Source organism: Salmo trutta, chromosome 31, assembly GCF_901001165.1.
Source record: "Salmo trutta chromosome 31, fSalTru1.1, whole genome shotgun sequence".
NCBI lineage: Eukaryota > Metazoa > Chordata > Actinopteri > Salmoniformes > Salmonidae > Salmo > Salmo trutta.
The window spans coordinates 1356606-1379182 of NC_042987.1; the positions used below are offsets into that span (position 1 = coordinate 1356606).

Consider the following 22577-nt stretch of genomic DNA (forward strand, 5'->3'; position numbering starts at 1 on the left):
GGAAAAAAACAATAAAGGAGAGAAAGGCAGCGGAGAAAGCGAGCGGAGAGGAGAGAGAGAGAGAGAGAGGGAGAGAGAGAGAGAGAGAGAGAGAGGAAAGAGAGAGAGAGAAAAGAAGAGAGAGAAAAAAAAGAGAGAGGAGAGAGAGAGAGGAGAGAAGAGAGAGAGTGAGGAGAGAGTGAAGAGAGAAGAGAGAGAGAGTGAGGAGAGAGAGAGAGGGCGAGATCGACTGACCACTTATAAACTCAACACAAACCTTGTCACAAATCTACGGCTTGGTTCAAGAGAAGAGCCTGAGCTATCAATGATACTTTTGTGTATTTTATATTTTTAAAGAAGGTATAGGCTATCTATTTCTAGTGACAATCTTACTGTAGTTTCTTCCAATACACCATCCAAGTTGGATTGGAATGAGCTGGGTTACATGAGCATGCGTATGATAACAATGCAGACAAGTGCACTAGACAAATGTCAAGGAGTCTTACGGTTTTAGTACGAGAAGAACTTTGCCTTCTTCTGCCGCACTTTTCAATTAGTTTTTAAACACAGCTTGCAAGACACATCAGGTCAAGGTAAGTTCAACTTTTTGGGGGCAAATAAGTATCACTTCAGATAAAGATATAAATCTATTTTGCTGATTGGCCTTTCAATTAGACCTACTCTCCAAATAAAGATGCGGAAATAATAATAGGATGATCAATTACAGTATTACTAGCTAGGTTTCCATCCAATTGGCGACAGATTTTCTTGCAATATTCTAAACCGTGTTTCCATCAAAGTGACTTGTTGCAGATAAAAAGATGTGTGTGATGACATGGGGCACATAAAAACTTTAAAATAACTTTTGCGGTTAAAAAAATACAAGTAAATGGGTTTCCATCTCATGTTAAACTCTACAGATCGTTTTGTCACAACAAAAATTGCATTATGTAGCGAATGTGCCCACTCTGGTCTTTGCACTGGCCAACAGCTCACAGATACAGTGCGGGTGCCTACCTACAAGATGAGATTATTATGGAAAAAAGAGCCAAGTCAAAAGGCCGCCAAGCATGGATCATCATGTCACCAGAATAAGACCCACATCCCTGGAAAAAAAAATAAAATAATAATAATATATATATATATATATATATTAATAAAAAAATATGAACAAAAGTAATGTACCGGGCCTTTACTAGTCCTGTATATAGCTGTCTTTAGCAAAAAACCTATTCTGCTGCAACACTATGCTATCAGATGACAATGAAACAACAGGTATTTATTAGTTAATATTTCAAGGTTGCTTAAGGACTTACAGAGTAGCCTACATTAATACCTCAATAAATATGAAGAGGAGATATTACATTTACATGATCAATTTTTCTAGTTTTCATTGACCACCTTCTCATCTCATAACTTCTAATTTGGCTGTTTTTAGTGAGGAGTCAGTGGGAGGGTTTTGCAGTTGATGAGTGACATATGACTGTTGATCAAAAGTCATGACCCTTTAACATCCTGAAAGGTGTTTATTTCAGATGTTTGTTAATGGTCAAATACACATCAACCTAATGCCTATCATTTAAAAAATAACCCACACAGTAGTGTACTCTTTTTTGGAGGTGATACATGACAATTGGTGTGTGCCAGAGAGTTAACCAAAGATTAGGCTAATAAGGGAAACAACTTTTCACCACAGTTTCGGGGATTCCTGCACCATGTTACATGTCTACTGCATGGCTTGGGGTCAATTCAAATTGACGCCAATCAATTAAAGAAGTAAAATTGCATCCATTTCAATGATCCCTGAGTTAACCAAAACAATAAAGGAACAGAGGACAGCATATGGATTTAAAAAATATATTTTGACATTTGGTTTGATTTATTGGACAATATCAAACACAATTCAACCACAATGTGGGTACAGTGCATTTACAATAATTGAGGATAACACAAAAAGTGTTTTACTACTTATTTCCATTGTGGTCCTGGGGCAGAGAGTGGAACCTGAGGGGTTGTGGAGCTCTATGGTTTGGCCATCGGTTTGGCCTACTTAGCAATTATTTTGATTATGCAGAGGTTGTTGATTCTGCTATTCACAAGTCCTCAGTGTCAGCCCTAGCTTTGGAAACACAATTTCCCTAGTATAACTTCAGGGTGAATTCACCAGTGAAACACCGGTGTCACAGTCAAAAAGCAGCTTTAGGGTGGTCTGGATGGAATCGTGTTAGTCAATAATACCAGTAGCTAGCGATGAGAGGAACAGCTGTAAGTTAGAGCTGTATGGAACTATTCAGTATGGATCTGGAAGCACTGATCTGTGTGAACTGAGGTGGTAATTAACGATATGTTATGACGGCTTCTTTCTATGCTGTGCAACAACCTTAGTACACAATGAACTACGATTGGTGTGTGTGTGTGAGAGAGATGGAGAGGGAGGGAGACGGCGTGAGCGGGGAAGAGAAAGAAAGCGAGGAAGAGAGAGATGGGGGTAGAAAGGGAGAGAGGGAATGGGGGCAACAGTGGGGGTAATAGCGTGTTTCGGTATCTACTTGTGGGGGATTACTCTACACTCTGGAATATTAACGAGGGCCTTTTGTCACAGATCTCTTTCTCTCTTTTCCTTTCACACACCAGGCACACACACACACACACACACACACACACACACACACACACACCACACACACACACACACACACACACACACACACACACACACACACAGACAGACAGTCGTTTTTGTCAATGGTGTCTTTTGTTCCTTTCATCTCTGACCCAAACAAAGCATTCCTGTGTACACAGGAGAGAGAGGAGAGATAGAGAGGGAGGAGAGCGAGCGAGCGAGCGAGGAGAAAGGGAGCGAGAGCAAGAGGGTGAGAGAGGGAGCAGGAGAGGGAAAGGAAAAGGAGAGGGAGATCGGGAAAACATGCAAAACGCCTTTGTAGTTTAGAGGGAGAAGTTTTGATTCAGTTGATCATTCTGATATTACAGTAATAATACCGTTGTACAAAAGTAGATGTGTTGTCATGGAGATGGAATACATCCGATTGGAAAGGTATTGATTGGTTACGCTTCTTCTTTTGTTAAAGTTTTATTAATAAGATGTTATCTTCTTGTGTACAAGTTGTAGGCCTAGAGGCTGCACATTCAGAAAAAAAGGGAGGATGAGAAAGAAAGAGCGTGTGTGTGAGAGAGGGAGAGAGGGATGAAGGGGGACACGGTGAAAGTTTTCAATACTGTCATTGTAACTATGAAAGAGTTGCATAACCAGAGATGTGTAATTAACAGTAATTACTTACGTAAAACTCTGCATTGTAGCGGAGCTATTTCGGGGTTTATTTTTTACGTCACTTAGTTGGAATTTCGTGTGTGTGTGTGTTGTGTGTGTATGTCGCGTGTATGTGCATTAGAACATTGTGTTTTTTTGTCAATGTGATTTTAAAAGGTCTTATTACTATACTCCTGCCGTAGACTACAGTCACTGCCTGGTAACATCAATGACACACATTTGGGAGAATACTGTGTGTGTGTGTGTGTGTGTGTGTGTGTGTGTGTGTGTGTGTGTGTGTGTGTGTGTGTGTGTGGTGTGTGTGTGTGTGTGTGAGAGAGAGAGAGAGAGAGAGAAAGACCAGCATGAGAGTGAAGAAGGGAAGGCCTATAAAAGCCTCCTTAATTTTCCATCTTTAAAACCCTGATGAAGGCTATGCTACGGGCCAAAGGGTATTGGTTTTAACAATAAAGAAGAATTTATATCATTCACTGACCTCTAGGAGTTGGTGAATTCCCTTTTTAATTCAAGAAGGAACACGGCTTGAAAGGTGCAGGGCAACCAGAAAGGGAATGTTGGCCTTCTTCCTTGTTAACTCTTATCACCATATCCTGTTTCTAGACAGAAGTTCACTCTTTGTCCACTAAAGGGCCCTCTATTTGGAATCAACAGCACAGTCACGTCTCTTTTTACTTCATCTAGATAAACTCAGTGTTTTTAACAGAGCATTGGCCTTAATTTAATCGGTCCAGTTTCCCTTTTTGTACGGCTCACAAAGTGAGTCCCTGTATCTATTGTCTGTTTTGATGCAGTAATGTTAATCTGGTCATCCTAATTCTACACCTCCTTCTTATTCCCATTTCCCTTATCAAATTATTTTATCTCTCATTTGTGTCTCTCCCACTTCTCTTTGCCATGTTCAACTTCTGGTCTACGTGCTTTGTGGAAGTAAGTGAGCGAATGTCATTAGCTAGGTTTCCATCCAATTGGCGACAGATTTTCATGCGAATATTCTAAAATCCGTGTAAATATAAAGTGCAAATTGTCACACCAGAGATGTGTTTCCATCAAACTGACTTGTTGTGGATAAAAGTCTGTGCGTGATGACATAGTGCACATAAAATAACTTTTGTAGTTAAATTGCGAGTGAATAAAAAAGACATAGTAATAAAACATACAAGTTAAATGGGTTTCCATCGTATTTTCAATGGCTTTGTCACAAACCAGTTGTGTTATATAGCAAATGTGCCCACTCTGATATTGGTTCATGCGCTCTAGTCAACAGCTTGCAGATACAGTATGAGTATAGCCTACATGATGAGATTATTATGGTCAAAAGTGCAAGAATATGTTTATTTGTCAAACGGCAACCAAGCATCGATTATCATGTCACCAGAATAAGATCTTTGATATTTATTGGAAAGGAGCATCAGGTTCATCACCTTGCACTTTCACCACCATGTGAAGTTCATCATCATTTATTTAATCCGTAGCCTAATAAACTGCATGTCTTCCCAAGTCGTAGTGGGAGGACCACACACCATATCATCGCGACTCCAAGTTTACTTCGATATGATGGTTATTATATCAATATTTGCGCATAAAAAAAAAACGTTGCCATTTTATAAAATTGTACCGAAACTTCCTTCCAGCTGTCGTGAATTTTTCTATATGGTGTGACTTTACTCGCATAAAAACTGTCGATGGAAACGTTGTTACTGTGTAGGACTTTTTGTCTTCGTCCCAAATGACACCCTATTCCCTATATAGTGTATTACTTTTGACAAGAGCTCATAGGGCCCTGGTCAAAATTAGTGAGGGAATAGGTTGCCATTTGGGACACACAGTGTGTGGAATCTGCGGTCATACAGCATGTGCTTGTTTGGTCCCTCGTCATGTTGAGTTTGTATCTTCCTCTGTTCTGCAATCTTCCAGCAAAAGATGCATATTTTTTTTTTAACTCGACACAAAAACCTGAGTTGCACCTCAAATGGCACCCTATTCCTTAAAGGCTACAGTGCAGTACTTTCGCATTACAACAGTAATGCGAAAGTACAGTGATGCATTTTATAGTCCTACATTGCCATTTTGAGACTCAACTCTGACAACTGGTTTTGATGTTTGTCTATCAAAGTTTGAGTGACTTTCTAAATGTTAATTAATTGCAATGCTCTTTTGTTGCTCTTGTGTGATTTGAGAATATAATCTTAATAGCACTGGTTAACTGGTTAACATTTGTACTACAGGATGCCTAAACTTTATTTACAGTTATTATTTCATGCCCTGTTACTGTGACAAAGACGTCACCTAATCAGTCTCTCCTTCCTTCCTGTTGCGTTGACAGATGACATCTGCCACGCCCCCTTCCTCCCGAAGCTGCTCCCCTCAGAAGGTGTGTCACTCGCAGACACAGACAGACGTTCTAAAGCCCCTATTGGGCGCCGGGGGATCTGGCGGGGGCGGGACCTTGAGGAGGCGGAGACGTGTTCTGTCTAAGGATGGGCGGAGTAACGTACGCATCGAACACATCAGCGGGCGGTCGGCCCTGTACATGCGTGACCTCTGGACGACATTCCTGGATATGCAGTGGCGGTGGAAGTTCTTTCTCTTCACCCTTACCTTCACGGGGACGTGGTTCCTGTTCGGGGTTCTGTGGTACCTGGTGGCATTAGTGCATGGAGATCTGCTGGGTGAGAGAGTGGAGAGAATGGAGACTTTTTAAAATCCTCAATAATACAGTACAATTCGCTGTCGCAGTGTTGTTTTAGATCAGTACAACTTAACAAAAACCACCAACTAAGTTTTGTGTAACATACATTGGCTGTCCAAAATGGCACCTTACTCCCTATATAGTTACTGCACTACTTCTGACCAGAGCCCCTTTCCCAATCTCTCCTCTCACTCTCTGGCCTTGTTTGGACAAAAGTCCGTCCTCTGTCTATTCTCCTCCGTCCTCTCTCCTCCGTGACCCGGAAACCAATAAGTGGTCGAGGAGTGTGTCAATTCTTTAGTAGGCAAGGTTAAGATGGTCCTCCCCTCCTCGATAGCCCTAAGTGGCGAGGAAGCACAAGTGTATCCTACAGCAGAAGAGTTTTGATATCTGCCACACCCCCCTTTGAATCAGCTGTTGTATTGTCGAAAGAGAAAAGCATGCACACGTTTTGAAAACGATATGCTACTTATCTTTATACCTACAAAATGGCTTGCACAACTAACTTCATTTGTTTTGATCACTTTACACATGTATTTTGGGATCCACCCCTGTAAATGACCTGCGTGTGGAGAAGGACCTTCTCATTTCATATAAGCACATTTTCGTCCACGTTCACTCTCCTCATCGCTTCTCTTCGATTACCTTTGACCTTTTTCCAAAGGAGGCCAGAGAGGACAGAGAGAGGATGCAGGAGTTGAGCACATCTAACTGAGAAAAGGCCTCTGTCCTCTCTCTCTTTCTTCCTCTCAATCTCCCTTTGCTCTCTCTCTCGTCTCCCTCACTCTTTCCCTCTCCTCTCTTTCTCTGTCTTCTCTCCTCTCCTCTTTCTCACTTTCCCTCCTCTCTCTGTCTCCCTCTCTCTCTCTCTCCTGGGCCCTCTCAGAGTTCAACCCACCGTCGAACCACACCCCGTGTGTGCTGCAGATGCAGACGCTGACTGGGGCATTCCTGTTCTCGCTGGAGTCCCAGACCACCATTGGCTACGGCTTCCGTTGCATCACAGAGGAATGTCCAGCTGCCATCATCCTCCTGATCCTGCAACTCGTCATCACCATGGTGCTGGAGATCTTCATCACCGGAACCTTCCTCGCCAAGGTACAGCATGGCTCACTGAGCACTGCACTTGAGGACAAAACACACCGTGCCAATGAACGGTTAAAAGCGGCAGACGGCCGTCCTATCACTTCTGAACAGAACATTGCCGTCATTTTCTGTTCTTTTCCCGCCTATTCTACATTTTGAATTGCCACCAATAATGGACTCCCAGCTGGTGATTGCGTGACCACCCACTGCTTTCAAACGTTCGTTGGCATGGTGTGTTTTGTCCTTTATATCTTCTTACATCACTTGGGTCATCATCGCTATATGAAATCTCTGATACACTCATTGTTGCGGTCAGTTGAATTGCCCATTAACTTCTATGTGTACTTCAATTGTTGAATGTCTCCTGAATTGACTAAATTGAAATGGAATTGACACCAAACTTGAACTCAAGATACAGTAGTCTTTACTGCTTTCCTCAGGTGGCTCGGCCAAAGAAGCGAGGTGAGACGGTGAAGTTTAGCCAGCACGCCGTGGTGTCCAGTCACGAAGGCCGACCCTGCCTCATGATCCGAGTGGCCAACATGCGGAAGAGCCTGCTGCTGGGGTGCCAGGTAACTGCTCAACTGTGTGTGTGTGTGTGTGTGTGTGTGTTCAACAGCAAGTGTAAAGTACACTGAACAAAAATATGAATGCAACATGCAATATATCTTTTTTTTTTACTGAGTTACAGTTCATATTAGGAAATCAGTCAATTGAAATACATTCATTTGGCACTAATCTATGGATTTTACATGATTGGGAATACATACAGTATATGCATCTATTGGTCACGTATACCTTAGAGAAAAGGTAGGGCCGTGGATCAGAAAACCAGTCAGTATTTGGTGTGACCACCATTTGCCTCATGCAGCGCAATAAATCTCCTTCACATAGAGCTGATCAGGCTGTTGATTGTGGCCTGTGGAATGTTGTCCCACTCCTCTTAAAAGTTGCTGGATATTGGCGGGAACTGGAACCCACTGTCGTACATGTCGATCCGGAGCATCCCAAACGTGCTCAATGGGTGACATGTCTGGCGAGTATGCAGGCCATAGAAGAACTGGGACATTTTCAGCTTCCAGGAATTGTGTACAGATCCTTGCGACATGGGGCCGTCCGTGCATGATCATGATGAAACATGAGGTGATGGCGGCAGATGAATGGCACAGCAATGGACCTTAGGATCTCTTCATGTTATCTCTGTGTATTCAAATTGCCATCGGCAAAATGCAATTCTGTTCGTTGTCCGTAACTTATGCCTGCCCATAACATAACCCCACCACCACCATGGGACACTCTGTTTACAACATTGACATCAACAAACCGTTCGCCCAAATGACGCCATACCTGCTGCCAGTCATCTGCCCGGTACAGTTAAAACCGGGATTCATCCATGAAGAGCACACTTCCCCAGCGTGCCAGTGGCCATCGAAGGTGAGCTTTTGCCCACTGAGGTTGGTTACGTCTCCAAACTGCAGTCAGGTCAAGACCCTGGTGAGGATGACGAGCAAGCGGATGAGCTTCCCTGAAATGGTTTCTGACAGGTTGTGCAGAAATTCTTTGCTTGTGCAAACCCACAGTTTCATCAGCTGTCCAGGTGGCTGTTCTCAGATGATCCCGCAGGTGAAGAAGCCAGATGTGGAGGTCCTGGGCTGGCGTTGTTACACGTGGTCTGCGTTTGTGAGGCTGGTTGGAAGTACAGTATTGCCAAATTCTCTAAAATGATATTGGAGGTGGCTTACGGTAGAGAAATACAATTCTCTGGCAACAGCTCCTGCAGTAAGCATGCCAATTGCATGCTCCCTCAAAACATTGAGACCTCTGTGTCATTGTGTTGTGTGACAAAACTGCACATTTTAGAGTGGCCTTTTATTGTCCCCAGAACAAGGTGCACCTGTGTAATGATCATGCTGTTTAAACCGCTTCTTGCTATGACACACCTGTCAAGTGGATGGATTATCTTGGCAAAGGATCTATCCCACATAGCTTTCTCTTTTACAACCTGTCTGAATAATGAAGACGAAGAAAAATATGAGGAGAGTTGATCCCCTCTAAAACCAAACGTGACCCCTTAGGGCAGGGGTTTTCAAACGTTTTAATGTCAAGGACCCCAAATATTATGAGCCCCTGGGTGAGGACATGAGTCTGAGAGAAAATGGTGTAGTTTTAAAGCAAATGTCCTACTATTTTACACGTATATGCTATCTGAGCAGGGCCTGCTCTAGCCTTTTGGGGCTAGAGATTTGTTTGGGGGCCTTTGCACCCTGCTGCCGGAAATAATAATAATATTAGTTGGGGCCCCCTGGAGGTCGGGGCCCCAGGGCAGAGTGAGACAGGAAAATGCAAAGGTTATTTGTATACTGATCAAAAAAATGTAATTGCCATTGGGGGTGGATAGGAAAGATATGAAGATTGATCAATATTTTACCAAACAAATGTTCTGTAGGTATTATAAAAAAACTAAATTTAATTTAGCGTAAAAAAAATAAGAAAAAAATGCATTTTCCACGGACCCCCTGGCACCCCCTTGTGGAACCCCGGGCGTCCGCAGACCTCAGTTTGAAAACACCTGCCCTAGGGATTGTGTGCGTCCCCTAGGTGACGGGGAAGCTGCTGCAGACATCTCATACTAAGGAGGGGGAGACGGTGCGTCTGGACCAGAGGAACGTTCCCTTCCAGGTGGACACGTCCAGCGACAGCCCCTTCCTCATCCTCCCCCTCACATTTTACCACATCATAGACGACAACAGCCCGCTCAGGGCCTGGGCCGCCAAGGGTACGCCTGGTTATTACTGTGGGAATGGATCTGTGTGTGCATCCCAAATGGCACCTTATACCCTATATAGTGCACTACTTTTGACCAGGTCAAAAGCAGTGCACTGTATAGGGAATAGAGTGCCATTTGGGACCAGCCTAGAACTACGGGAATGGATCTGTGTGTTTGTGTGTGTGACAGGGCCTTTAATTTGAGATATTTGTGTCCTCTCTCTCTCTCTCTCTCTCTCTCTCTCTCTCTCTCTCTCTCTCTCTCTCTCTCTCTCTCTCTCTCTCTCTCTCTCCTCAGGCGGGGGATGGACAGATCCTGAGCTGGCGGACTTTGAGCTGCTGGTTATCATGAGTGCCACGGTAGAGCCCACCTCAGCCACCTGCCAGGTGCGTACCTCCTACCTGCCTGACGAGATCCTGTGGGGGTATGAGTTCCCCCCTGTGGTCTCCCTCTCCCCCTCAGGGAAGTACGTGGCCGACTTTGCCTTCTTCGACAAAGTGGCCAAAACCAAGACCACGCCCCTCTTCAAAACATCCCGCCCACAGAGCTACCATGGCAACGGGGGAGGAGGAGGTGGGGGGGTGGAGGGGACTGACCCGGAGAAGATCCGATTGGAGCAGAGCTACAGGGAGAGAGGAGAGGAAGGGAGAGGGAGGGTCAGAGACAGTAGCCCTCTCAGTGTCCGCATCAGCAATGTCTGAGAGCCTACACACTGAGACGCATACACCAGACCTGGGTTCAAATACTATTGGAAATCATTTCAAATACTTTTGTCAGTACTTGATTGAGCTTTGCCTGGCTTAATGGAACCAATAGAATAGTCCAGAAACCGCAAACCCTGCCCATCTGGCACTTCAGTAAGACTAAAGCAAACTCAAAATATTTGAAAGATGTAAATAGTATATGAACCTAGATCTGGCATACACTGGATTCTAAGCAGGGTCTGTTACAGTTTACTACAAATATTCAAATGATTAATTCATTGCTTGTTGTTTATTTACATGAAATTGGTACGTATAGAAATATAGAGGGGCAAAGTGTGTTATGGCTGGAGAGGGGGAAGCCCCTGGAAAGGCTTTGAATGCTTAGGATGGATCGCAAATGGCACCCTATTCCATTTATATCCCCTACGGGCCCTGGTCAAAAGTAGTGCACTATATAGGGAATAGGGTGCCATTTGGGATTCAGACTTTGTACTGATGCTTCTCTGCCAACGTACTGGACATCCGTCCATAAATACACTGTAAAAACATACAAATATGTAACACTTTAGAATGTTTTATGATTTTGTTATTTGTTATTGGTGCGTGCCAATGTACTGTAGAATATGCTAGCTTAAAGCACTTTGGTGAAATGATAACACTAATGTATCAATACAAAAAAGAATGTAGACCTGTTGTGGACTTTGACAGGACATGAAGAAGGCGAGAGAAGATGATTATAAGGTGCTGTGTATAGTCGTCAGTATGCATTTTCTGCCCAGATATATCTGTTATTGTTGATACAGGGGAATGCAGTTAGCACTTTATTAAGTACCTTTGCACCATAGGAGCGTTTGTAGCACTTAATATTACTGGAATGTATATAGATTTGTGCTTTTAACCCAACTAAAAGCACTTTAACACTGGATGAAACGTTTGAATGATGCTTTCTATTCATATTTTATGATTGTGATTTTAACAATTACGATTTTGTCGATTTTACTCTCTTCAGTCAGTTTGCCATGTGTTGTTTCTGTGGCTATAAGCACGTTGATAGAAAATAATATTTTTGTAAATAATCCCAAACAGCCATTTAGAAGGTCCAACGCTAACAGGAGGATACGTTCTAGGCTTATTCTAGACACCAGATTGCCTTTACATAGAGTCAAAAAACACTCCTTTTCCTATAGTGCACTACTTTTGACCTTTGATTAAGGCCCACAGGGCTCTGGTCAAAAGTAGTGCACTATATATGGAATAGGGTGCCATTTGGGATGCACAACCCAGGGACTCATGAGTACAAGCTTCTATTTCTTCCTCTGGTGGTAATCGTGGTTTCATGTGTAAAGTAGGTTTTGGGGAAATTCGGTGGGGTAACTTAAGTTGAGAGAGGTGTGTCAAGACCTAATCATGGCTTTAGATTAGAATGTGAACCCATGCCTTAATTTGGTTTACAGGAGAGAACGTACACGGACTGTTGGTATTGCTGATGTTTTGAGAGAAAGCAAATGTGATTATTGTGTGGTGTCCATGATTAGACTTGGGTTCAAATGCAATTGGAATCATTCAAAATAAATCCTGGCCTTGATTGAGCTTGCCTGGCGCAAAGGAACCAATCGAATAGTCGCAAAACTGCAAACTCCACCCATCTGGCAGTCTAGACAGACTGAAGCAAACGCTAAGGGGCAGGTTTCCCAGACAAAGATGAATCCTAGTCTTAGACTAAAAAAATTTTTTAATGGAGAGATTCTCCATTGAAAGTGCTTCTTAGTCCATGTCAAGGCTTAATCTGTGTCAGGGAAACTGGTCATAAAAGTAAATATTTGAAGCCAGGTCTGATCATGATTTTGCCATTATGATCTCTAAGAGGCCTTGAAGCCTGAGTGCTTTGTTGATATGAACTATTAACTGTGGGAGAGGTTTGATATTTTGTCTTCAACTTGTCTAGGTTTTCACTGGAAAACCCGAATGTTGTCTTCTAGATCTTTAACAACATAAGCTAATTTGAAATTAAAAATGATCAAAGTAAAGAGCAGTCATTTTTTAAGATTTATTTTAATTATTACACTGAATCCCCTATTTGTGTGTCAGTAATTTGGTTGGGGCTGCCCTACTGGAAATGCACATGTTGAAAATACTTTAATTACACAATAACAAATCTAATTGTAACACAAATTGGCTTGTAACATGAAAATGCATTCTACCCTGTCTTTGCTTTCACAAACACTTGAGTTTGGTGCGCATTTTCTGTTTCTAAATACATTTAAAATGTATTGGAAACAGGTTATCAAATCACTTCGCATGCCATGGCACATGTTAGAATTGCAAACAGAATGAGTTAATCTTGTGTGAAATTTCCGGTCATGGATATAAAAAGCTAGTGGAGGAAGAGGAAGTAACTTCAAGGCAACAGTTTTTGAGTATACTCTAGATTTAAATATATTTTGAAGCTGTACCTGTCAGATTACAAAGACTCAAATGAAACAAAAAGATAAACAATTGAGTAATATAGCAAATTTGGGTTGTGATACTTTAATGTAGCCTCTTACTGTGAGAAAAAGTTAGCAAAGTGTCAATTAGGCTACAGGAAAGTCAGTAACAGGAAACTGCGCCACAAGGTCATTTGAAGGATGGAAACTTCTCACTACCAGAAAGTCACACCACAGACCGCTATGCATAGCTCAACTCATTTTTGGACATGTCTGTCAGGTGACCACAAATAAGTGGGCTGAAAAACCTGACACACTCTCTGTGCACCAAAGGGATCTATGCTTTTAGGCAGATTAGGTTAAACTTCATGGATTTCTACTTCATAAAGTTGCTGAAAAGGAATGTTTTCTGAAACGGAATAGTTGAAATCGTGTGCATCATATCCTTGTTCTTTATTGTAAAGGTACTTCTGTATTAGTTGTTAACAAAGGCAACTGACCTTTTTGATCAGTTCATCTTTAAACCATTTTGCAAATGGGTCTTTCTATAAATAATGGGGCCAATGTGTGACATTGGGATAAACATTTCCAAATGATTTGAAACAAACATTTCATAGATTTTTATGCAGTGTACATAGAGGAATAAAAGTGAATATATGCAAATTGCCCATAACTCCACCTATACAACAACATAGGTCTACTGTAGAACTATACATAATTTAAGCAGGGTTCATACAGATTAATACAAATTCAGGGACTTAATTGTAATTTTCACGGACCTCAATTTTATGCAATTGTTTAATTTATATATATGGCCTAATATAGGACACACTTCCCCCCAAAAAGTATGCAAAATTGTTAATAAAAACTAGGCCATTACCACTTTAAGAATAATTACTTTTTTAGACCATGATATTCTAATTATTATTACATTCTAAAATATGTGAGAATGATGTGGAAATAGCCTGACTAAATAGATGACGATTTTTCTTGACGCAGCTATATGGCCGACGCAGGCACACAATTAATGCATGAATAGCGGTAGCATTAATCTCACCATCGTTGTTTTATTAACGAGAAAGTGACCAAAAAGCAGGTTTCTTCGTTAAGGATTTGTTAATCCTTCTTTGTTAAGAATTAGTATGGAAAGCCAAGTTGAAGCCAACATTAGATGTCGTCGTCCTCATAATAACCGCTCGTGGTTTTACCGCAACAGAGTAGCGTAATTATTATATCTATTTTTATTTAACCTTTATTTAACTAGGCAAGTCAGTTAAGAACAAATTCTTATTCATAATTACGGCCTACCAAAAGGCCTCCCACGGGGGATGGGATAAAAAAAATATATATATAGGACAAAACACACATCACGACAAGAGAGACACCACAACACTACATACAAAGAGACCTAAGACAACTACACAGCATGGCAGCAACACATGACAACACAGCATGGTAGCTACACATGACAACACGAGTGATGAACTTGCTGTCTCTGCCTGGCCGGCTCCCCTCTCTACACTGGGTTTCTCTGCCTCATGACAATATTACCGGGGCTGAGTCACTGGCTTACTAGTGCTCTTCCATGCCGTCCCTAGGCGGGGTGCGTCACGTGCCAGGCTTTTTTTCTCTATACTTGACTTGATTGGGTTGAGTCACTGACGTGATCTTCCTGTCTGGTATTGCGCCTCCTCGGGCTCGTGCGGTGGAGGAGATCTTTGTGGACCATACTCAGCCTTGTCTCAGGGTAGTAAGTTGGTGGTCTGTTGATATCCCTCTGGTGATGTGGGTCTGTGCTTTGGCAAAGTGGGTGGGGTTAGTTCCTGCCTGGTTGGGCCACAGTGTCACCAGACCCTCCCTGTCTCAGCCTCCAGTATCTATGCTGCAATAGTCTATGTGCTGGGGGGCTAGGGTCAGTCTGTCCTACCTGAAATTCTCCGGTCTTATCTGGTGTCCTGTGTGAACTTAAGTTCTCTCTCTCTCTCTCTCTCTCTCTCTCTCAGGGGCTTTATTGGCATGGGAAACATATGTTTACATTGCCAAAGCAAGTGAAATAAATAATAAACAAAAGTGAAATAAACAATAAAAAAGTAACAGTAAACATTACACTCACAAAAGTTCCAAAATAACAAAGACATGTCAAATGTCATATTATGTCTATATACAGTGTTGTAATGATGTCAAATAGTTGAAGTACAAAAGGGAAAATAAATAAACATAAATATAGGTTGTATTTACAATGGTGTTTGTTCTTCACTGGTTGCCCCTTGTGGCAAAAGGTCACAAATCTTGCTGCTGTGATTGCACACTGTGGTATTTCACCCAATAGATATATGTGTTTATCAAAATTGGATTTGTTTTCTAATTTGTTGTGGGTCTGTGTAGTATGTGTCTCTATGGTCATACATTTGGCAGGAGGTTAGGAAGTGCAGCTCAGTTTCCACCTCATTTTGTGGGCAGTCTGCACATAGCCTGTCTTCTCTTGAGAGGCTGGTCTGCCTTTCGGCAGCTTTTCGGCAGCCTTTCTCAATAGCAAGGCAATGCTCACTGAGTCTGTACATAGTCAAAGATTTCCTTAATTTTGGGTCAGTCATAGTGGTCAGGTATTCTACCACTGTGTACTCCCTGTTTAGGGCCAAATAGCATTCTAGTTCGCTCAGTGTTTTTGTAAATTCTTTCCAATGTGCCAACTAATTATATTTTTGTTTTCTCATGATTTGGTTAGGTCTAATTGTGTTGCTGTCCTGGGGCTCTGTGGGGTCTGTTTGTGTTTGTGAACAGGACCAGCTTGTTTATGCGGCTTTTCTCCAAATTAATTTCTCTGTCGGTGATGGCTTTGTTATGGAAGTTTTGGGAATCGCTTCCTTTTAGGTGGTTGTAGAATTTAACGGCTCTTTTCTGGATTTTGATAATTAGCGGGTATCAGCCTATTTCTGCTTTGCATGCATTATTTGGTGTTTTACATTGTACACAGAGAATATTTTTGCAGCTTTCTGCATGCAGTCTCAATTTGGTGTTTGTCACATTTTATGAATTCTTGGTTGATGAGCGGACCCTGGACCTCACAACCATGAAGGGCAATGGATTCTATAACTGATTCAAGTATTTTTAGCCAGATCCTAGTTGGTATGTTGAATTTTATGTTCCTTTTGATGGCATAGAACATCCTTCTTGCCTTGTCTCTCGTTCACAGCTTTGTGGAAGTTACCTGTGGCGCTGATGTTTAGGCCGAGGTATGTATAGTTTTTTGTGTGCTCTAGGGCAACGGTGTCGAGATGGAATTTCTATTTGTGGTCCTGACAACTGGACCCTTTTTGGAACACCATTATTTTTGTCTTACTGAGATGTACTGTCAGGGCCCAGGTCTGACAGAATCTGTGCAGAAGATCTAGGTGCTGCTGTAGGCCATTCTTGGTTGGGGACAGAAGCACCAGATCATCAGCAAACAGTAGACATTTGACTTAATATTCTAGTTGGGTGAGGCCGGGTGCTGCAGACTGTTCTAGTGCCCTCGTCAATTTGTTGATATACACTGCTCAAAAAAATAAAGGGAACACTTAAACAACACAATGTAACTCCAAGTCAATCACACTTCTGTGAAATCAAACTGTCCACTTAGGAAGCAAGCTGATTGACAATACATTTCACATGCTGTTGTGCAAATGGAATAGACAACAGGTGGAAATTATAGGCAATTAGCAAGACACCCCCAATAAAGGAGTGGTTCTGCAGGTGGTAACCACAGACCACTTCTCAGTTCCTATGCCTCCTGTCTGATGTTTTGGTAACTTTTGAATGCTGGCGGTGCTTTCACTCTAGTGGTAGCATGAGACGGAGTCTACAACCCACACAAGTGGCTCAGGTAGTGCAGCTCATCCAGGATGGCACATCAATGCGAGCTGTGGCAAGAAGGTTTGCTGTGTCTGTCAGTGTAGTGTCCAGAGCATGGAGGCGCTACCAGGAGACAGGCCAGTACATCAGGAGACGTGGAGGAGGCCGTAGGAGGGCAACAACCCAGCAGCAGGACCGCTACCTCCGCCTTTGTGCAAGGAGGAGCAGGAGGAGCACTGCCAGAGCCCTGCAAAATGACCTCCAGCAGGCCACAAATGTGCATGTGTCTGCTCAAACGGTCAGAAACAGACTCCATGAGGGTGATATAAGGGCCCGACGTCCACAGGTGGGGGTTGTGCTTACAGCCCAACACCGTGCAGGACGTTTGGCATTTGCCAGAGAACACCAAGATTGGCAAATTCGCCACTGGCGCCCTGTGTTCTTCACAGATGAAAGCAGGTTCACACTGAGCACGTGACAGACGTGACAGAGTCTGGAGACGCCGTGGAGAACGTTCTGCTGCCTGCAACATCCTCCAGCATGACCGGTTTGGCGGTGGGTCAGTCATGGTGTGGGGTGGCATTTCTTTGGGGGGCCGCACAGCCCTCCATGTGCTCGCCAGAGGTAGCCTGACTGCCATTAGGTACCGAGATGAGATCCTCAGACCCCTTGTGAGACCATATGCTGGTGCGGTTGGCACTGGGTTCCTCCTAATGCAAGACAGTGCTAGACCTCATGTGGCTGGAGTATGTCAGCAGTTCCTGCAAGAGGAAGGCATTGATGCTATGGACTGGCCCGCCCGTTCCCCAGACCTGAATCCAATTGAGCACATCTGGGACATCATGTCTCGCTCCATCCACCAACGCCACGTTGCACCACAGACTGTCCAGGAGTTGGCAGATGCTTTAGTCCAGGTCTGGGAGGAGATCCCTCAGGAGACCATCCGCCACCTCATCAGGAGCATGCCCAGGCATTGTAGGGAGGTCATACAGGCACATGGAGGCCACACACACTACTGAGCCTCATTTTGACTTGTTTTAAGGACATTACATCAAAGTTGGATCAGCCTGTAGTGTGATTTTCCACTTTAATTTTGAGTGTGACTCCAAATCCAGACCTCCATGGGTTGATAAATTGGATTTCCATTGATTATTTTTGTATGATTTTGTTGTCAGCACATTCAACTATGTAAAGAAAAAAGTATTTAATAAGAGTATTTCTTTCATTCAGATCTAGGATGTGTTGTATAAGTGTTCCCTATATTTTTTGGAGCGGTATATATGTTGAAGAGGGTGGGCTTAAGTTGCATCCCTGTCTCACCCACAGGCCCTGTGGAAAGAAATGTTTTTTTTTGCCAATTTTAATCACACACTTATTGCTTGTGTACATGGATTTTATAATGTCGTATGTTTTCCCCCTAACTCACTAACTAACTCTCTCTCTCCATCCTCCCGGAGGACCTGAGCCCTAGGAGCATGCCTCAGGACTACTTGGCCTGATGACTCCTGGCTGTCCCCAGTCCACCTGGTCGTGCGGCTGATCCTGTTTCTGCTGTTTTGCTTGTGGCTATGGAACCCTGACCTGTTCACTGGATGTGCTACCTTGTCCTTCACCTGCTGTTTTCAACCATCTCTCTCATCTCTCTTTCCCTCTCTCTCTCTCCCCCTCCCTCTCTCTCTCTACCGCACCTCCTGTCTCAATCTCTGAAATGCTCGGCTATGAAAAGCCAACTGACATTTACTCCTGAGGTGCTGACCTGTTGCACCCTCTACAACCACTGTGATTATTTGACCCTGCTAGTCATCTATGAACGTTTGAACATCTTGAAGAACGATCTGGCCTTAATAGCCATGTACCCTTATAATCTCCACCCAGCACAGCCAGAAGAAAACTGGCCACCCCTTACAGCCTGGTTCCTCTCTAGGTTTTTTCCTAGGTTTCCTGCCTTTCTAGGGAGTTTTTCCTAGCCATCATGCTTCTACATCAGCATTGCTTGCTGTTTGGGGTTTTGGGCTGGCTTTCTGTATAAGCACTTTGTGACATCTGCTGATGTAAAAAGGTCTTCATAAATACATTTAATTTGATTTGATTATGAGCAAATACATCGTTTTTGCAAATCAGGAGATAATGTGTCAGCACATTTGGCTATTTGCCAAAATGATACATTTTCACGCATTCCTTTTGGAGGTTGCGTTGCGGAATTCGATATCATACATCTATTTGTCACATATTTTTTTTTAACTTATTCTTCATCTTTTTTTCACATGAAGTCTCATATCTCTTTATCCAGTACTGTGACCAGGTCTGTGACCTCTGTGTTAGTGTTGAAGGGACAGGATGTTCATCTGGATGTCCAGGCAAATTTAGAACTTCAAAAGTGCAATGCTTTTATGTGGAAGTTTAACAGTTTAGGCAGTCTAGTAAAAATACATATATGGAGTTGTGACAGTCCGCAACAGCACTGAGTTTACTGAGGGAAACTTCTCTCTGCTCTTGAATAACCAACCGGAACGAGACAGTGGACTTTATGAAGCTGTTGTGAGTGGTAAAAATACAAAAATGTTGCAAACTACCAGATATCAGTTTGAAGTCGTTTTTTTTCCACTCTCTTTATTTCAGTACAGTGATAGTTATTAGGATAATCAATGCAGTTAAATTCAGTCTGTGATAAAACCCTGTCGGTAGCAATTAGTTACAGAAAATCCACACACGAGTGATTCATGACCTAAATATCAAAGGTCACGTACACTGAGTATACCAAACATTAGGAAGCCCTGCCTTTTGCCCTCAGAACAGACTCAATTCGTAGTGGCATGAACTCTACAAGGGGTTGAAAGTGTTCCACAGGGATGCTGGCCCATGTTGACTCCGATACTTCCCACAGTTGTGTCAAGTTGGCTGGATGTCCTTTGGGTGGTGGACCATTCTTGATATAAACAGGAAACTGTTGAGCGTGGAAAACCCAGTAGTGTTGCAGTTCTTGACACAAACTGGTGTGCCTGGCACCGACTACCATACCTCGTTCAAAAGCACATAAATCTTTTGTCTTGCCAATTCAACCTCTGAATGGCTCACATAAACAATTCATGTCTCAAGGCTTAAAAATCCTTCTTTAACATGTCTCCTCCCCTTCATCTACACTGATTGAAGTGGATTTAACAAGTGACAACAAATGACAATAAGGGATCATAGCTTTCACCTGGATTCACCTGATCAGTCTGTCATGTGAAGAGCAGGTGTTCTTAATGTACTCGCGTAAAGTAGGTCAGGTGGTTTAGACACTGGAGGTTTTTGTTCAATCAGGAATGTGGGAGTATTCCAATGATGATGTATGTGCGTATGTGCGTACATACATACGTATGTACAGTATATGTGTACAATTCGTAGAATTAGTGTTTGCCCCAAAAAACGTTTGTAAGTACAGGACAGGTGTGTGGTGGTGTGAGTCTAAAGACACAGTGTGTGGGGCCCTGTGGTCTCGGGGGAGGAATAGCACTTAGGCACTGTGGGGATAGTGTGTGCGAGTAGTTCTTACAAAACAAGTCAGGTCCTCATGGGAGTTTCTACAAAACTGTTTGTTCAAACCATTTGGACTTGTGACTTTCCCTTCCATATCCATAAACAAAGAGTTGCTGTCACACTGCAATTACTGTGGCTGTCAACCGGTCTATCCAAATAATATACTAGACTTTAAGCTGTTTTCTACAGCAGAAAGAAGTAGACGTTTAATTAGTCTCGATGTTCCAGTTCCTGAGTGCTCCAGGTCTGTCATAAAACACTTCGATAGCAGGAGGGGTGAAGTCAGGCGCAGGAGACTGAGGTTCGTGAAACACACGTTTAATAGTATAGAGAAAATGCCGCAACAAGGCAGGGTGCACAATAATAAGGCAGGAGAACAGCTCCAAAATACCCAAGGACGGGACGCAGCCCGGCAACCCTAATGCCTAAAACACACAGCGTCAAACTGGAAAATACAATGAACCCCTACGTGCCCAAAAGGCATGACACAAAAAACAATCCCGCACAAATCCCCAAACGAAACAGACAAACTAAATACCCCACTAATGACTACCACAAAACAGGTGCAGACTAAACAGACATAACCAAAAGACACAGAAACACAGATCGGTGGCAGCTAGTAGGCCGGCGACGACGACCGCCGAGCCCCGCTCGACCAGGGAGAGGCGCCACCTTCTGTGGACGTTGTGACAGTACCCCCCCCCCCGACGCGCGGCTCCCGTAGCGCGCCGACACCGGCCTCGAGGACGACCCGGAGAGCGAGGTGCAGGGCGATCCAGATGGAGGCTGTGGAATTCCCGCAGCAGCGCTGGATCCAGAATGTCCCCCACCGGGACCCAGCACCTCTCCTCCGGGCCGTACCCCTCCCTGTCTACGAGGTACTGCAGGCCCCCTACCCGACGCCGGGAGTCCAAGATGGACCGGACTGTGTACGCCGGGGCCCCCCGATGTCCAGGGGGGGGGCGGAGGGACCTCCCGCACCTCAGCGTCCTGCAGTGGACCTGCTACCACCAGTCTGAGGAGAGACACATGAAACGAGGGGTTAATACAGTAATATGAAGGAAGTTGTAACCTATAACACACCTTGTTTATTCTCCTCAGGACTTTGAACGGCCCCACAAATCACGGACCCAGCTTCCGGCAGGGCAGGCGGAGGGGCAGGTTCCGGGTCGAGAGCCAGACCCGGTCCCCCGGGGTAAACACGGGGGCCTCACTGCGGCGGCGGTCAGCGCTCTCCTTGTGCCGTCCTACAGCCCGTTTAAGGGACTCCTGGACGGCACTCCAGGTCTCCTTTGAGCGCTGTACCCATTCCTCCACCGCAGGAGCCTCAGTCTGGCTCTGATGCCATGGCACCAGGACCGGCTGGTAGCCCAACATCACCTGAAAGGATGAAAGGTTAGTAGAGGAGTGCCGAAGAGTGTTCTGCGCCATCTCGACCCATGGCACGAACCTCACCCACTCCCCCGGCCGGTCCTGGCAATAGGACCGCAGAAACCTGCCCACATCCTGGTTAATACGCTCCACCTGCCCATTACTCTCGGGGTGAAAACCCGAAGTCAAACTGACCGAGACCCCCAGTCTCTCCATAAACGCCCTCCACACCCGGGACGTGAACTGGGGAGCCTTACACTGGGCGCACACCGCACAGGAAGAGACATAGCGCCTCACGTCCTTAACCAAAGTGGGCCACCAGTACTTCCCCTTCAGACCCCGCACCATCCGCTCAACACCAGGATGACCCGAGGAGGGTAGGGTGTGCGACCACCAGATCAGACGATCGTGAACACCGAGCGGGACGTACCTCCGACCCGCGGGACACTGAGATGGAGTGGGTTCTGACTGCAACGCCCGCTCGATGTCCGCATCCACCTCCCAGACCACTGGTGCCACCAGACAGGAGGCAGGGAGTATGGGAGTGGGGTCAATGGCCCGCTCCTCGGCGTCGTGGAGACGAGACAGTGCGTCAGAGGCTCTGCATCTGTCCTCATGCTCCTAGACCTTAGTGCTGCTTTTGATACCATCAATCACCACATTTTTTTGGAGAGATTGGAAACCCAAATTTGTCTACACGGACAAGTTCTGGCCTGGTTTAGATCTTATCTGTCAGAAATATATCAGTTTGTCTCTGTGGATGGTTTGTCCTCTGACAAATCAACTATAAATGTCGGTGTTCCTCAAGGTTCCGTTTTAGTACCACTATTGTTTTCACTATATATTTTACCTCTTGGGGATGTCATTCGAAAACATAATGTTAACTTTCACTGCTATGCGGATGACACACAGCTGT

The 22577-nt window shown here is 44.1% G+C and overlaps 1 protein-coding gene across 2 annotated transcripts; it reads left to right on the top strand.

Moving 5' to 3' along the window:
- Nucleotides 1–2878: 2878 nt before the first annotated feature.
- LOC115169304 (ATP-sensitive inward rectifier potassium channel 10) lies at nt 2879–12541 on the top strand. Of its 2 annotated transcripts, none has more exons than XM_029724795.1 (6): nt 2879–3034; nt 5624–5937; nt 6844–7055; nt 7484–7615; nt 9642–9819; nt 10108–12541. In XM_029724795.1, exons 1-6 carry the CDS (start codon nt 3006–3008, stop codon nt 10509–10511), a joined length of 1269 nt encoding a protein of 422 aa, XP_029580655.1. In that variant the 5' UTR covers nt 2879–3005; the 3' UTR covers nt 10512–12541. The 2 variants fall into 2 exon arrangements, with proteins under 2 accessions (XP_029580655.1, XP_029580654.1); XM_029724794.1 differs by having other exon boundaries at nt 2880–3034; nt 5592–5937.
- The last annotated feature ends 10036 nt before the right edge of the window (nt 12542–22577 follow it).

What these genes read in the sequence shown, in the direction of transcription:
- LOC115169304 (XM_029724794.1), top strand. Translation starts at nt 2,996, where the DNA reads ATGTGTTGTCATGGAGATGGAATACATCCGATTGGAAAG. An exon ending in GCCTGCTGCTGGGGTGCCAG is followed by an intron (nt 7,616 to 9,641) that starts GTAACTGCTCAA and finishes TGCGTCCCCTAG; the next exon opens with GTGACGGGGAAGCTGCTGCA. An exon ending in CAGGGCCTGGGCCGCCAAGG is followed by an intron (nt 9,820 to 10,107) that starts GTACGCCTGGTT and finishes CTCTCTCCTCAG; the next exon opens with GCGGGGGATGGACAGATCCT.